The sequence below is a fragment of the Danio aesculapii genome, chromosome 3 (assembly GCF_903798145.1).
Source record: "Danio aesculapii chromosome 3, fDanAes4.1, whole genome shotgun sequence".
NCBI lineage: Eukaryota > Metazoa > Chordata > Actinopteri > Cypriniformes > Danionidae > Danio > Danio aesculapii.
In genome coordinates this window covers 24,856,004-24,874,532 of record NC_079437.1, presented here as the reverse complement: position 1 = coordinate 24,874,532, position 18,529 = coordinate 24,856,004, and the positions used below count along the sequence as shown (strand labels likewise).

Here is an 18,529-nt window from a genome sequence, read left to right as displayed (position 1 = left end):
ATTGTCAGTGTAGTGCAAAGTAAGGCTCAAGAACGGGTTTAACATCCTACTTGACCAGATATCAGATGTGGCTGCAAAGTGGCAGCAGAAGTAGAAATCAGCCAAAGCCTTTAACAGAGTAGGGTCAAGTAACCCATAGGGAAAGTGATTGAAAAAATCGTCCTGAAAATTTTGATTGATAATAGGTTTTGAATGATAATTTCGATTACTTTTCGATTAATCGTCCAGCTCTAACTGAAATGAACGACAGAAAACAGCCACAACAACAACAATATCAAAAAGCCTAGTGTTCACAATGGTGATTATTAAGAAGCCATTTCTTAAAGTTATACTCAAATGACTAAAAAGATACACATTCTCTAACAGATTGTGGCATTAAATTCCACTAATGCGATGCTCTAAAAGAAAAACAAGCTTGACCAAAAGAAGTTTTTCTAAGTGTAATAATGCAATCAGCTCTAGTTGCAACCTCTGTTTTCTTCAGAATTAAATTAAATAAAGTCAGATAAAAGGGGAGAAGCGAAACCATGCATAATCTTGTAAATTACACAACCTTTTTTTAACTTAATATTTTCACAACAAAGAAGGTTATGGGTTACATAATAGTAGTACAACGATGAACACTAAACTGATTTTTTTATCTAAAATGTTTAATTTCCAGAGGTTTTAAAACTGTAGATTTTGTGTTAGGCCAACTTATTAGACAATAATACAAACAGGTTTGCAGGCTTACTGTCACAGATTTGCTTATGTTTTGATCAGTGACCTAGATGCACTACAAAAGCCACTTCACTTTCATGTATAAAACCTTGTTTTTGTCCAAATAAAAAGCAATTCAGATTGCCAGAGAGGTTAATTCAGATTTTTAGACTCTATCATAAGCTTCAGTATGCCTGTAGCACAAATTGAATTGTGGCTGAAAATATTGTACACAGAATTATGATAATTAAACAGAGAGAGACACACACACATGCATGTTCAATTTATCCCAATCATAAAGGCCATCTAAAGTGCAATTTCCTCATTAATCAGTAGCACCTTATCTATATTAACATCTCAGTACTGCTCATTACTTTAAACGACTCATTTACAATCTCTCTCTCTGCTATCGCACTGCTTTCCAAAACATCTCTGGGCATCTCCCGGGGATAAAATGTTAATATAGATTTTATCCACAGGTTGAATCAGCAACCACGAAGACTAAGAGAACAATAGCATAAACCAGAGAAAGAGTGAGAGAGAAAAGCTACAGTATCAATGGCATTGCTGGTCATCTGTAGCTGTTATCGTTCAGACTGTGATATTAAGTTTACTCCGTTTTTCACTCTCAGCCACAAGTGTTCATACTCAGCGGTTGTTCTCATAGGGAAGTCATTCATCATGTTGATTTTATATAGGACAGGTAACACTCGCTGAGCTGAGAGTCCTGACTGGAGTATAAATCTCTTTGGGTGGGGGTTCAACTGACCCTCATGTGTGAGGAGACCCTGTGATTTCAGCACATTGGAAACAGATAAAATAAAAGCTATCTTAGCATTGAAAAAAATATGCCATTCAAAAAATGTTATGGTTGTAAATGAACCAGTACAGTGTTGTTTTAACCACTGCATGTGCAAAACCCCGACTGAAAGTTTTTAACTTTTTTCTAGCATTTTTCATACACTATGCCTGTTAACACATGCACATACCTGTATTTATGGTTTACGAGGACTCTCCATAGGCGTAATGCATTTTATACTGTTAAACTGCTTATTATATGGCCTTTCCTACCCTTACACCTAAACAAAACACTCAGAGGAAACATGTGGTACATTTTGAATGTCAATAGACCCTGTTAAGCATTATTTGTAAGCATTTTGAATTACCACTTTAATATTGTTCATCTGCTGTAGGTCATTCCCATCACTATACAATTGTATGTCCTCATAAACCACACAAACAACTACACACACACATACAATTTCTTTATGGGGAATTCCTACAGATGTAATGACTTTTATACTCTATCAACTGTATATTCTATCCACCAACCCCAAAATTGGCCCTAAAACCAACCCTCATACTGTAGCAAACAACATTTCTTGTTTTTACATTTTCAAAATACTTCAAAATACGTCAATCCGTTTAAGTCAACATTTACTGGCATTGCTATACTTGTGGGGACATTTGGTATACACTTAGATTCAGTCGTGAAAAGAGTAATGAAAAATAATACTCAAGTAAAAGTACCATTACTTGGCCAAAGATGTAGTGCAAGTGAAGTAAAGGTATCTGTTGTAAGGTCACACATGTGCAAATCACAAACAAGTCTCAAGTCATAACCTTCAAGTCTCAAGCAAGTGAAGTCAATTTCTGTCAGACTCAAGTCAAGTCAAGTCCCTCCTTATTTTAAGTCAAGTCAAGTCACTGCTTATTTCAAGTCAAGTCAAGTCAAGTCAAGTCATTTGGTCCAGCAAGTCACTTTCAAGTCAATAAAATTTTTGTCAATTTTCAAGCTTTTGCAATTTCTTTTGCAATCTTTTTATATACAAATAGAATAAACTTTGATTTACCAAACCAAGACGTAAGCTGAAAACAGCAGAACTAAATTCATAACTTACAATTTTTGGAGTGATTTAAAGTGCCGAATGAAATTAGAAGTGGTGGTAATTGAATCGCTGATTTTTGAGTTGTATGTTTTGCATGTTGCTGATCTTTTCTTCTTGGCGTAGTCTTGCTTGTAATCTTTAAACCTGAATGTAATTATCTTTGACGAGGCACCTTCCATTTTTCATCACTGCATACTCTTTATCTGATGGTCGAAAAGCAAATGAATTATTCTAATGAATCGTTTAAAGTGGTTCTTCTTAATGAACCGATTGATTCAGTACAGCAAATCCAACTGATTCTTTTACAATGGTTTTGTGCATTTCCAGGAAACGCTAATCCACAAATGACTTAAAGTTACCTACTTTCTACTTTCTAACTTGCCTGGCATTCTCTCTGACATGGAAAAAAAAACAATAGCTCGAGTTATCCACTTTCTTAAAAAATCATCAACTCGAGTCAGGAATCGGTTGCAGTGCTTTATTTGGAACAGCAGAGAGAATCTTTTGGACCCATATGAGAAATGATGAGCAGATAATACTGCACATTCATGACTTTGTGAATTCCTTAAAGAAGGCATAATATACAACAAATGGTTATGTATTTAACAAAAACAAGTTATTTAGAGTCATTTAACTCAAGTCCATGCCAAGTCTCAAGTTATGAGTCCAAGACAAGTTGAGTCTTTTTTGGATTTTTGTCATGCAAGTCTGACTCGAGTCAAGTCACGTGACTCAAGTCCCCCACCTCCGATAAATATTACTGAAAGTATCCATAAAAAGTAGCTTAAGAATAGTGTGTATAAATTCTGTAGGGAATTTATTAATTGTTTATAGCATTTAGTGATTCAGTCCTCATAGCGTAGACATCATCATCATCATCATCATCTTCATCATCTAAACAGTCTCTCAGTCTTTGCAAGTAATGACTTTACGTCTTCTTGGACACTTTTAATGCACACATGTCTTAAGGTTGTTCTGTATGACATGTTTTTTCATGCGCAGTTTGATTGGATAGGAATCACAGGACTGATTATTCCACTAAGCCAATCGAATATAAAAAAAAATAAGTAAAAAATAAAGCAGTGACTGCAGGTTGAAGGAAAATAGTGGAGTAAAAGTACATATACAGCACTAAAAATACACTCAACCCAAAAAGTAAAAGTACACATTTTTAAAACTCCTTAGTAAAGTACAATTTCTAAGGAAAAACAACTTAATTACAGTAATTTGACTATTTGTAATTTGTTACTTAACATTATTATTATTATTATTATTATTATTATTATTATTATTATTATTATTATTATTATTGCATTACTACTACAGCCCAAAAATGCATACTGTATGTTGATGCATCGGTACATATCTAGATTTTTTTATTATTATGCATTACACACAACTTAGCTTAATTGGGGGTCAATTTGCTTGGTATTTATGCTATTTAACTTTTTTTCGGTCTTTGACAATTGCATTAGAGCAGACATTGGCCAAAGGTTATTCCAGTCGACGTCCACTCAAACAGTATGACATACGACAGACCACCGCTTTGCACCCTTGTGCAATGACACAACCCCTCAGTGAAACTGGAGTACAAACTGTCCAAAACTCCCAAGACATTTATGCTACCGCTCAGCACTGTTCCATCCAGCTCTGCGTTTCACTGCTGGCCTTGGTGAAGTCTTAAATCTGCCCAGCGCTGGCGGATGAGACAGACAGAGAGGCCAGAAAGAAAGAAATACTCCCTGTTGATCTGCTTTTGTTCGCCGTAGCTACGGAGACAGCAGTCCCAAAAAGCTTGCATTCTCCTTCCCTTGGGTGGGGGGAGAATGACAATGAATCAAAGAACCGAGTGTGTGTGTCAGTGTGTGTACAGAGCTCTTTAGCACTGCCTCACAGACACACACACACGTTGGAGCAGCAGTCATTGCCCCGGCGTAAGCGGCTGGGCGTAGGGCGTCCCAGCGGGAGCTCACAGGGACTTCAGTGTGCTAATCAGGCGCACTAATTAGATTACAGGCCGACTTGTGTCCCGCGTGCAGGTTGTGTTCCAGCACACTGGCCGCAGACACAGAAAGCCAGCGGGACACCTGGCAAATCTGTGGGCCTCTTCCTCTTTTTAAATTCATTTCTCTCCCAATCAGGAGAGAAATCCCTCACCTTCTGACTCTTTTCTCTTCACATTGTCGTGGCGGAGAATAAGAGTGGTCTCATCCCATTCAGCCGATCTAATGGAGCTTTGGAGATGGATTGTCTTGTTAGCCTGTGCCGTGTGGCCTCATGCAAAAGAGGGCTTTAACTTGCCAGATTAAACAGGCCTTACTTTAACGCTTCCTTATCTTGTGGCCTTTAGCATAGTTATTTATTATATATTGAAGATATAGCTTAGTTTTTATGTTGTAAAGTTATTTGTAAGAATCTAGACTTTTTAGTCAGGATTTTAATTAAAACATGCATTAAATAAATGGGGAAAAAAACAAAAGCAAATTTTCACATTAAAAGACGTGACATTATTTAAAGTGGTGGTCCAGAGTGTATTTTTTAAGGTTGGTTGTGTTTATAAGATGCAAAGCAATGTGTGCCTATGCTTCATTTGTAAAAAAATCACGTAATTTTTTCATGTACCTCATATTGATTATATGCTGCTTCTCAGCTAACATGAAAACGACTGTCATATTTCCTAGTTCCTCTGAAAGGCCCGCCCTCAAGAGGCTTGGATTGGTCAGTTAACATAATGTGCTGTGATTCGCAGATTGGCTCCACGTTACTAGAAAAAGCGTCATACCCTTACAAGCACACGCTTTTGCGCTGTTTAAATACACTTTCAGTCCAGCACTGAACTGGGAGAGATTGTGGAAGCTGTCCTTTGTAAAATGCTAGCTACTGTATATATATATTTATTATAATTCTCTGGAACATAATTAAAATTAAACTGTAAGTACTTCTCTCTTTGTGTCGTGTCACATGGAAGCCCAAATACAGAAACAGAACACGCTGGAAAATCAGCGTTTGGACATCATTTCAGTTTTCTCTGCTATAACATTACAGCGCTTCTGGCCATGCCCCTTCGCTGCGCGTGGGGAGGAGGGAGGTGCGCATGGTGAATTCACATTACCTGAAGCGTTTGTGATCTCACTAAACCAGATGTATTTTTTGTAGTTCCCAAACTTCATTCGCTGTAGGCTTTGCTTAGCTAACTCTGTAAAAAAATGTCTCCCTTTGCATTAAACTTTAAGCATGTTGAGCGTATACTCTTGTATGTTCACACATCTACATTACATACATACATCTAAAGTTTAAAACATGATACCATAGTACACCACTCCATTAAGGTTCAGATTGCAGCCTCAAAATTCCAATTAATTGTCATTTTTAATCTTTATATTTTGCCACTATCCTTTAAAAAACCTAGGTTAGTCATTTGACTGCAATACAATTTTAATAACTTATTAACAATTGAATTTACATTGATGTCTTATTTTCTTATTAGAACAAGTTACGTTCCAAAAATAACCTGCAATAGGCGAAATCCGTGAAGGAGTCAGCTTTATTACAATTATTATAGATGTTTTAAAGCTGTAAAGCCTCTCACTACACACGTTATACACTTTTCTCAGATAGGCGTCTCACTCTAAAAGCTCAAAGTTTCGTAGAAAAATAAGTTCAGTATTATAGAATGAAACCAAAGGTCAAAACCATTTGATCCTCATTTATTTACTCCGTTTAACTTCTACCCTCTTTTAGCATGTCCAGAAGTTCAACTTTTTGTGTGATGGTTAGCATCTTCCTCTGCAACATACAAACATACAGTACAGGACTTCAGAGTCACACTGCTAGCGATCAAAGATTTATGTAAATTTGACAAGCTGGATGCATTCTGTAGTGTACAGTAGACACTGCACGGATGACATTGATTGACAATGGTCTACAGCCAGTCACGACGCAGAACACAATACGCTAATCAGGACGCAGAACACAATGTGCTGTAGAAAAAAGCATGTCAAGCTACGTGAAAAAAAAAATCTGTGAAACTGCGAAGGGGAACCTCGTTATAGTGAGGGAGCATTGTAGTTATAAAATATGCAGGTATGAAAACATTTGGTTATTTTGAAAATTTGTCATTACAAAACTGAGTAATGATGAACAAAATGGATTTAAATGAAACCAGTGGGCTACATTAAGTCCTTTAAACTTTAAAAGAGCAATGTTTGAGCAATAAAAAATCCAAATACTTATCCAAATAAGTATCCATATCCAAAACTTTTCTTTTAACAATATTTGTATAGCATGAATTACTTTTATCTGGAATCTTGTTGTAAAGTAAGTCTGTTGAGAGCTTTGTCTGAAACTTAACTGAAAGTAAACTCTCTACACTCTATTTTATCTCAGACTATTATAGATTTTTTTTCCTACAGTACTTTCTCTCTATTGTTCTAACAAGGACTGAAACAGAGTTAACCCACAAGCATGAACAAACAAAACCAGAAAAGAGCTTTCTTTTAGTACCTGCACAAATCTGGAAAGCGTTTGCCACCCGCATGGTGTATCTGACTCCCAGTACTGGAATCAGACAGTAAATGTGCCAGTTTGGCAGGCTTCACTGAAATCAGTGCCAGTGATCACAGCATTAAAGCGTCCTGTGGAGAGAGGGAACGATTTGATATATTATAGTAACACATTCTCAATATAACCACACTTTATATGTGCAAAATAAACAGTGGTGACATCACTTTCTAATATATTTTCAACACAAGGCATTCAGGATGGTCCTCTTTGTGCTGGTATAAAGGTTATATAAAATTCAAACAAATGCAATATACTATTGTATTAGGTTGTGAAGGGTTTATATGTAAATATTTTCCAGGATGTAGATATATGGTTGCAAAAATTTTTAAAGGATTGCTCTTAATTAATTCTCTTGCTCTTAATCTTAATTCTTGATTCAGATATTTGCTGAATCATTATTGTTTTGTTAAACTAAAGAATAATTAAATTAAGATTATTTTGTACTGAGCACTATTGATCTTTGTTGTGGTTTCTAGGGTGTTCTGGGTGGTTGGGAATACGTTTTTGTGTGGTTGACAAATTGTTATAAGTGATTTTCATGATGATTATCTTTGGATAAATAGCTACAGTAATTGGGTGCTACAGTATGGTGTTCCTCATGGTTTCCAGGACACTGATATAGCTGCGTTAGCTAAACTTGATCAACAACATGGCAATGTTTGTCAACCATCCATAACACTTTAAAGTCTGCATGAACTTGAAGTTGTTGAGACTTTTATTTCAGCTTGATGATGAACTTGAAATGGACTGAAATTTAATTTTGAGTAGGGACAAGGCTTTCTTTTTGCAAATCATTCCCCAGTAGCAAACTAACGGTAAGAGGGCTATGGTTAAGAATATTAAGAATCTTTTAGACTGACATCAACATAGATGGCCCACCACTACAAATGCCGAAGCAAATGGTCAGACTTTGATTTAAGATTACCAAAACAAACATTGGTTTCAGCAAATTAACTTTCACAGATTCATTAAACACCATAAGACTAACAATGTGCGCTAGCAAAATAAACAATATAAGTTTTGATTTCACACTGACTTTACCAACTTCAGTAGAGGTCTGCGTTTCCGGGGGACCCGATTAGATTTGTTGGGGCACGGGAACACATTTCTGAATAAAATTCGGTGGTATAATCTGAACGGGAGCGGGTGGTCTAACAATATAGCGTTCCTGAGTCTCGACGATATTTCAGAACAGCATATCTGTGATTTCTTTTATTGATCACCGGTACAGCTAGTGCTCACAACTATTACACATGATGAATGCATGACTAGTGCTTTTTTTTCACACAGTCTGTGCGAGCATCATCTACAGTTTCATCTGTTATCTCTCTTTTTGGTGGTACCCAATTTAAACGTGAGATTTTGGAAATCAAATCCAAATTTAGCGGGTCAGGTCGGGTTGAAAATTATTCTAAACGGGAACAAAGACTGAATATACAACGGGAGAGGTTGGGTGTGGAATAAAACCTCGCAGGAATGGGATTATAAAATCCCAGACCTGTAAATTACAGAATATGCTTTAATGTGGTTGCTAAAGCAGGGTTTCTACAGGTTTCACCAAGTTAAATTTAAGACTTAAGACATTTTCAAGACTAAATATGAATAAAATTTTAGAATTATACAGGGCCAAATGCTAAGGATTTTTTCTGAAAGATTTTCACTTGCCCAATCAATCAATCAATCAAAAAAATATATTAAAATTTAATACATTTAATAATACAATAACAATATATTTTTATTTAATTTTTTTAAATTAATTTTCAAATATATCCATTTACAAACTCTATAACCCTTACCAAGAATTGAACAAAACATAGCTGTCAATTACTTCAGTCTACAATAATATTAATTTAATAATAAAAAAATATAGCTTAGGTCAGTTTTCTCAGCAGTAATGTTACTGTAAAGAAAGTAATTAAAAGCTATTTTACATAAAATGTTACACGTTTTATTGAGATGCATTGTTGGAGATTGTACAGGTGTAATGGCCAGATTGGGTAGCTATACATGAACAAAGAAAAATTACGACCTGTAAAAAAGATTTAAGACCTACAACACAACATTTCAGTAGATTTAAAACTTTTTAAGGCCTAAAATTTAGCTTTTGAGATTTAAGACATTTTAAAACTTTTAAGACCTCGCGAATACCCTGTAAAGGTCCCCAAGTTGTTGAAACTGTGATGTGGTTGCTAAGGTTTTACTTTGTTTGCTAGGGCATTGCTACGTGTTTGCTAGTCTATTCTTTCTATTAGCCAGAATCCTAAAATATGTGTTGGTGGTTGAGATGACATTGCAATGTGGCTGCTAAGATGTTCTAGGTGTTTTCTGGGTCATTGCTTTGTGGTCGCTAAGGTGTTTTTTTTTTTTTGCCAGGATTGAATCATATTATGTCAGGCTTTAGAATGTTGCTACTCAGAATACCTTATTATCTACATAGCAAGGTCTTGTCAACCAGTCGTTACCCTTCAGCAACTACATAATGGTCTCTAAAGGGCTATGAATGATTGACAAGACATTACATAGTAGGGTTGGTAATACTATCTGTGTGGTTTGCTGGATGCTGCTACAGTGTGTGGTTCTAAAGACGTTCTATGGGGTCACCAAGATGATAAATGGTTTGGTTTGCTATGTTGTTTGAAAATTTACTGTATTCATAATGGCTGGCAGAATGTCATCATGTGGTTTCTGTGGTTTGTTAGACTGCTGCCATGTAGTTGTTAATGGAGGTTAAATAGATTATATTGGATCCTTAATGTCAATCAAACAAAAGAAAAGAGGGAATACAATTTTTATTAAATTGATCTTATTAGGGACGACACAGTGGCTCAGTAGTTAACACTGTCATCTCACAGCAAGAAGGTTCGAGTTCCGGCTGGGTCAGCTGGCATTTCTGTGTGGAGTTTACATGTTCTCCCCGTGTTCATGTGGGTTTTCTCCGGGTGCTCCGGTTTCCCCCACAGTCCAAAGACATGCGCTATAGCTGAATTGAATAAAGTAAATTGGTCGTAGTGTATATGTGTGCATGTGAAAGGGTATGGGTCTTTTCCAGTACTGGGTTGCAGCTGGAAGAGCATCCACTGTGTAAAACATATGCTGGATAAGTTGGCGGTTCATTCCGCTGTGGTGACCCCTGATGAATAAAAGGACTAAGCCGAAGGAAAATGAATGTATGAATGTTTTTTTTAGTGTTTTCCATCTCTTGACTATTCTTACTTAAATGCTTTGGTTAAATCGATACTTTAAATAGTAACTTCTTTACACTGGGTTTGTTCAACTGTTTTAAAGGGATTGTTCACCCGAAATAGACAATTCTGTCATCATGTCCTTAAACTTCACTTCAAACAAACGTTAAAGTATTAAACAAAGGATTTAAAGTATTAAAAAATGTTGGGAACTGGTAACCAATGACCTCCATGGTATGTCAATGTTTACCCACTTCTAACATTTCTTAAAATATCTTCTTTTGTATTAAACAGAAAAAAAGAAACTCATTTGGAACCACTTTTAGGTGAACTACCCCTTTAATGAAGACGTTTATTAATTAATAACAGTTGCAAACATGTAACATTTGCATACTTGTAACCTTTTGTTATAGTCAGTTTGTGATCTTTTTAACTAGTTACTAATGAGTGGTCACCAAGATAATACTACATGATTGCTAACATATTCTGAGAGGAAAGTAATTGTAATGCAACTGTGATGAGCTTTGCTCCAGCGTTTAATGCGTACAAGCAGAAATCAGCAAACACCACTAATTAGTCAAAGCAATTGTTTTCAGCCTTCTAAATAAGCTCAGCAACACATTTTGAGTCAGCTTTCGGCTCGCTGCCGTCTCTTGCTGCGAAGAAACGAGAGCGGGTCAAGAGCGAGACCCGGAGCAGGATTCTCACGCTGCTCTTGGACCGGCCGGGGCTCAGATAGCTCATGAGGTCCAAACACATCCGCGATTCTTCTGGCCCCTTCTCTGTGGCTGGGATGATAAACAGTGGCCCCCTCTCCTCCTCCGCGCTACCCTCCGCACACCCTTCTTTTCTTTTTATCTCTTGTTATTTGGACGGCGAAGCGGGCTCGGGCCCAGAGAAACACAGCCGATGAATGGCGGGGCTGTGGGAGTGCGTTCTCTCAAATTGGGTGCAATTTGCTCACAGCCTCCCCCCCTGCTGCTCAATTGGGACATTCCATTGAGCGATCGGGGCGATCCTTGCCTCCCTCTCTAAAGAGAGTGTTCACATTCAAGAGCCCAAAGAAAGAGCGCTAGGAAAGAAAGAGCACTTCCTGTGTCATTTTCACACAATGCTGGGATGGCATATTTCTTAAACATGATGTGCCACTGGTTCACGAGTTACTTGCCGCTGGGTGTGTGGCGGAGTGATGGTGCTCTGTTACACACTGGCTCTGTGCTAAATGTGTAATAGTGCTCTGTTCCCCCTCTGGGCAGAAAGTCCTCACCGTGTGAAAGCACTTCACGTCAAGTACAGATTAGCTCGCAATCTGCGTGTCTGATGATGGTTAAAATGGTGTGACCCAAGGGGATGTCTGTCGACTGGGTTTGTTAGCGGTTACCACATGGGTTGGAGGTGATTATCAGATGAAGAACTTTTTCCACTTGGATACCTACACTCTCAGAATTAAAGGTACAAAATCTGGCACTTGGGCAGTACCTTTTCAAAAGGTACAACTTTATTTCCGACAGGTTGTTAAAGGTACTGTCCATATTAAAGTTAACGCTCACTTTAACGTTAATTTTGCAGAATAACTGTGCTTACCACTGGGTGCCAAGCTGTTATAATACGCTGAATGCATTATGTAAATAATATATATAATATGTAATCAATATAACTTATTTCTAAGACAACAACAAACTCTGTACCGCATTGGATGTCATTACCTTGCTGTAAATTCTAGCGCTCCCAGTTTTTTTCTGCAACCTCGCTGGACGTACATCCTGAATGTTTACAAACATGGTAATTCGTCTATGGGCATCAAACTGGATTCCTGGCGTGCCGCAGCGCTGCACAGTTTTGCTCCAAACCTAAATATGGGAATTGAGTTTGAGACCTATGCACTACGCGGTATATGGTTCAGCACAGTTCGTTAAGGGTCATCTTGATCAGGCTTCCTTTTCCACTGCCGATTATATCCTTCCTTGGTAGGCGTGTTGTTCTACAAAAAGTTGCAATCAATGTCATTCTTGCTCAAAGCGGTATGAGCCATTCACATAGATGCATGGCAAATTGGAAAAAAAGGGAACTGCTTTCACACTTTCCACATTTTAAGTTACGGTATGTGAACTTCCTCATAAACAACAATAGAGGACAAACAGCAGATCTTGTTCTTGCTTTTTGGTATGCGGCTGTTTGTTTAACGGAAATAAAAAAAAATTCAACACATTTCTAAACATAATAGTTTTAATAACTCATCTCAAATAACTGATTTGTTTTATCTTTGCCATGATGGCAGTAAATAATATTTGACTAGATATTTTTAAGACACTTATATACAGCTTAAAGTGACATTTAAAGGCTTAACTAGGTTAATTAGGCAGGTTAGAGTAATTAGGCAAGTTATTGTATAACGATGGTTTGTTCTGTAGACAATCCAAAAATATATAGCTTAAAGGGGCTAATGATTTAAAAAAACTACTTTTATTGTAGCTGACTTTTTCCAGAAGAAAAAATAATACAGGAAATACTGTGAAAATTTCCTTGCTCTGTTAATCATCATTTGGGAAATATTTAAAAAAGAAAAAAGGAGGGCTAATATAATTGTGACTTCAACTGTATATTAAATGCGTATTAAAGAGATCGTAATTGTGATTTTCTTTCGTGTGGGTGGAACTCAGATAAATGTCTTAAAATCACATAAAAGCTTAAGGTTTCTCACAAAAGATAATGAGGGGAACGGAACGGGTAGGTCTCCATCTTTTCTGTTTTATCAGTATCAGGAGATGGAAGGAAAAGGCTTCTATGGCAACGTCTGCTGTGGCCAAACATCACTGCATGGTGAAGAGAGGTCACTGAAATATACTGAGGGTTTACCTCTTCATACTATGGGCACTGTGACTGAATGGTCACTGTGTTCTTAAATGGATCTCCATCAGAATCCAGACCCTACATACAGTTGAAGTTAGAATTAATAGACCCCCTGAATTAATAGCCCCCCTGTTTATTTTTTTTACCCAATTTCTGCTTAACGGAGGGAAGATTTTTTCAACATATTTCTAAACATAATAGTTTTAATAACTCATTTCTAATAACTGATTTATTTTATCTTTGCAATGATGACAGTAAATAATATTTGACTAGATATTTTTCAAGACACTTCTATACAGCTTAAAGTAACATTTAAAGGCTTAACTAGGTTAATTAGGTTTACAAAAAATTAAAAACAGCTTTTATTCTATCCAAAATAAAACAAATAAGACTTTCTCCAGAAGAAAATACATTATCAGACATACTGTGAAAATTTCCTCGCTCTGTTAAACATCATTTGGGAAATATTTTTAAAGAATTTAATAATTCTGGGTTTAATAATTCTGATTTTAACTGTATAAAATGTGCATACACACCTTTGTACAATTGTCTTTGTGGTGACTTATAGAACACCTTTTTTTTTTTTTACATAATAGACAAAAATTATTATTATTATCATAAGAAAAATGAACGTATATATAATAATCTGTTACATAATAATATATATTGTAAATAACATAAGTACTTATATTAAATGAATTTTCATCTAAATATAAAAACTGCATATTTGAAAATCTTACAAAAGTAAATTGATGAATGCAACCCACACAAATATATTTTAACATATTACTAAAGAAGATAATAGTCATATTATAATAATATACATAAGAAATATTATATTACATAATAAAATACATATTAGACGCATTAAATATCATTAAAATAAAATAGAATTCAAATTATGTTCAACAAAGTTATTTTTATTTCTGTGATTTTAACACTGAAAAAAAATCATTCATTGTATAATTTAAATTTTTAAAAAATTTATTTAATTGATAATTTTAATAGTTACTAATATTTTTAAGGTAAGTGGATGCAAACTATTTATTTGGGCTTAATTTAAACAAACAAATTAAGTTGAACATTACAAAATTTAACTTATTTGTTTAAATTCAGCCCATAAAAATTATTTGCATCCACTTACCTTGGAAAACATTGTAAATACAATGAACCATTTTCACCAGTGACATGCATTAAACAAAATTCAGACTATTTATATTTCATTATACTTCTGTATAATTCTGTTCCATTTTTTATTTGTTTGAATGTTGTCCATGAACCAATTAACACTAATAAAAAAAAATCATTATTAGTTTTATGGTTATTTTTATATATAAGAGAATGACAGTATTTCCACTCTGAATGCAAAAGCTCTAACATGCTTCGATTTCTCTCCACAGCCGTCCAGGTCCACGTGCTGAAAGGTGACAAGGCAGGCGAATGGTGGAAATTTACCATCAACATCATATCGGTGTATAAGCAGGGTGGACACCGCATCCGCAGAGGAGATCAGCTCCTATGGGTCAGGGCAAAAGACGTTGCCTGCAAGTGCCCCAAAATAAAACCAGGGAGGAAGTACCTGCTGATGGGCTCCGACGAGGAGGAGGACTCGCGTGGGCAGAGCGGTGTGGTGGTGGACAGGGGCAGCCTGCTCATCCCCTGGAAAGACCTGTGGGCCCGTCGCCTCAGAAAATTCCAGCAGCGCGACAAGAGAGGAAAGTGCTAGAAAAACAGAGAGGAAAGGGAAAGACAAAAATAATGAGCCGAGCGCCTGAAGCTGAGTGATCAGAACTGTGCTGAAGGACAACCAGTCGAGCAGTTTCGCCTTCCGTTGTTTAGAGTTTCTTTTTGTTTGTTTGTTTCCCATCAAGATTTTATTTTTTCATATCTTCAAGTTTGCAGAATTTGCACCTGCTATTAAGTATACGTATATGTAAAGTGGTGTATGTGTGATCCTTACTGGTGTCTGTTTATGATTTCTGTCTTTTTTCACACAAACAAGAAGCAAGCTACTGAGTCAGTTTGTCTATGTGAATGTTTTCTTTTGGCTGTCAAGCGAACATTTTTAAAGTGTGTACAAAAGGGTCCAAAAAGCTGAGATCACAGATTAAATTTCTAGAATTGGTAGGAATTGTTAAGCAAAGAAGAGCTTTTTACGACTCATTATTAGAAGTTATATAATCTGAGGTATTATATAAGCAGTGGACGCTGGTTGCTGTTCAACTTCTGCCATTTCAAGACAGAAATCTCAAAAACTTCATTCATTCATTTTCATCTGCTTTTCTGGGTCTGGGTCACTGGGGCAGTTGTCTTAGGAGAGAATCCCAGTCTACCCTCTCCCCAGACACTTCCTCCAGCTCCTCCATGGGGATCTCGAGGTGTTCCCAGGCCAGCCGACAGACATAGTCCCTCCAGCGTGTCCTGCGTCTTTCCTGAGGCCTCTTCCTGGTGGGACTGCCTGGAACACCTCCCTAGGTAGGTGTCCAGGAGGCATCCGAAAGAGATGCCCGAGCCACCTCAGCTGGCTTCTCTCGATGTGGAGGAGCAGCGGCTCTACTCCGAGCTCCTCCAGGGTGACAGAGCTCTTCACCCTATCCACCCTGCGAAGGAAACTCATTTCGGCCACTTGTATCCGAGATCTTGTTCTTTTGTTCATGACCCAAAGCTCATGACCATAGGTGAGAGTAGGAACATAGATTGAGCGGTAAATCGAGAGCTTTGCCTTTCAGCTCAGCTCCTTCTTTAACACAACAGACCGCTGCACCAATCCGCCTGTCAATCTCCCATTCAATCCTTCCCTCACTCGTGAACAAAACCCCAAAATAACTCCTCCACCTGGGGTAGGGACTTTCCTCCAACCTGGAGATGGCAAACCACCTTTTTCCGGTAGAGCACCATGGCCTCGGACTTGGAGGTGCTGATTGTCATCTTAGCTCCATCACACTTTGCAGCAAACCGCCGCCAGTGCATGCTGGAGGTTCATGTTTGATGAAGCCAACAGACAAACATAGTCTGCGAATAACAGAGATGAAATCTTGTGGTTCCCAAACCTGACCCCCTTCAGCCCAAGGCTGCACTTTGAAATTTGAAAAGATAGGGTTGTCGTGGTCCTAACCTTCGACCACCACCCGTTCCACAATGCACCGGCGCCTTACAGCTCCCCCTGCAGGTGGTGGGCCTGCAAGAGAATGGTCCTATGTCGCTGTATGAACAGAGTAGGAGTTTGGTTCGTATTGCCGCCAATAAGTCAGACTTGTTTCCAGTGCATGTTGGACTCCAGCAGGGCTGCCCTTGGTCACCAATTCTGTTCAATCTCAAAAATTAAAGTAAAATAATATAATGTTTTTATTACATTTTTTATTAAACAGTTTCATGTCAAGGTTATTTCACCTACTTTCAAGTCAAAATAAAATGAAATGAATATAAAAAAATAATTATTGACAATCTAAATTGTAATGAATCTTGTTGGGTTTTGTAACTAATCTTATTTCCATTTCTTTCAAGGAAAGATATTTCCCAAAAAAAAAAAAAAATGTTTACTTAAATTGTTGATTTAAATTGTAATGAACCATTTTGATGTCCAACCCAGAGTAAAACTGGATTCGTTTTCACTCCTTTCAAGGCAAAAATCACCAGAAATGAAATGAAATAAATTTAACACTATCAAGCCGAAATCTCCAAATAAATTAATTCATTAATTAAATAAAAAAAATGTTCCCACTCAAAATGTCAAGCTGATTCAATTTGTAATTAAAATAATTTGTTTTACACAAACGCATAAAATAAACACATATCATCAGTGCTCTCAGATTTCTGGACCCCCTTTGAAGTCTCATTAGAAAGCAGCATTTCCATTAGCATGATTGAAATAAAGCAACTACAGATATATACTATAAGATAGTACATCTTTTACAATCCTTCCTTTTAGACAGAAAATCTGCTGACAATACCTCACTGTTGCTGTTCAAAATGGCATGACATCATAACGACATCATAATGTTTATTCGTGTTGCCAAAAGCTCAATGCTGATCCTTTTTGGCCTTTGATACTAACTGTGGTGATCTTTAAAAATGTGCTGTAGTGTGAGAATAGTTATACAAATAGGCTATTGTTTTATAACCACTTTATTTGAAAACAACATGTTCCCAATTTATGGTTTAAAAATGTAAAGCAGAATCGTATTATATTCCCCAGATGTTTATCATGCAGTAATTCCCTAAAGTAGATTTATTTTATCATTAGGATTGTTAAAAAAACGTTCTTCAGAAAAACGAGATGACTAGATTTTAAAGACATTTTTATATTCTAGATACTAAATATGACAGATACTGCATGTCATTGCTAAGTTTTAGCACTAAGCGATCAAGATTATAACGAAGCAACATCTTCACTGCCATATTTACTTGTTCATACAAATATACGGTCACATCCTACCAAAATCAATCAGATAAAAATGGCTCTTATTATCTAAAGAAGCAAACAAATTTCTGTGTTATCGCTTATGTGGTACCTTCCTTTGCCCTGGTACTTTACTAAAGTGATATGCTCTACTGTTTTTTGTATAGCTGTATAGTTTCTTTTGTACAATATTTAGTAGATTATATTCACATGCAATTAACCATTTTTATGCCATGAGCTTGATGTTCTGAAAATAAAAGAATGATTTTTAGATTTCTTTGTTTACATGAGTTGATAGTGTAGAGAGAGGGTTGTATTATGTTTATGTGACATGTAATTACGTGCGCACACACACACACATACTCTGAAAGTCTGACTATGAACTGGAATTGAGTGACTATGGTTTGTTAAACTCACAGATGGTCTAGTTCTTTAAAGACACTCTGACCTCACAAGTAGACTTTGACCAGTTTTCCAGACATTTTGGAAAATTCTCTGAACTTTTTGTTTGTTTTTGTTTTTTGATGAAGACATTTTCAATGTTCATGGTCCTCCTGTATATGATGTTTTACTGTGTACTTTGCAAAAGCTGTGTATTGTCCTGTAATGCATACTAATATATTATGATTCTCATAAATGAACATATTTAATGATACATGAACTCATTTAGTGTGTGTGTGTGTGGGGGTGTGTTTATTTGATTGCTTTTTATACAGTATTTGGCTTAATGTTTTTAAATATAGCCATTAATCCGAATTAACTACAATTCAAGGTAAAATGAAAAAGTTTAGTTAAATAGTTTACTATTATAAATGTATTTAATTATATTGTGGTTCAATCATACAAAAATAAGAATAAATTGAGTCAATAAATTGTAGCAAGCGTTTGAGCAATTTTCTTGCATATATTTGCAAATGCTTTTGCACATTATGAACTTGTAATATGGT

At 36.4% G+C, this 18,529-nt stretch overlaps 1 protein-coding gene across 2 annotated transcripts in view; it reads left to right on the top strand.

Moving 5' to 3' along the window:
* Positions 1-18,243, top strand: part of ntn1b (netrin 1b) — an 89,109-nt gene extending 70,866 nt beyond the window's left edge. For both annotated transcript variants that reach the window (XM_056453476.1, XM_056453475.1), the window contains exon 7: positions 14,584-18,243. In XM_056453476.1, coding sequence (XP_056309451.1) covers positions 14,584-14,909 — 326 coding nt within the window. In that variant the 3' untranslated portion in view covers positions 14,910-18,243. The remainder of the gene's footprint in view (positions 1-14,583) is intronic.
* Positions 18,244-18,529: the final 286 nt, after the last annotated feature.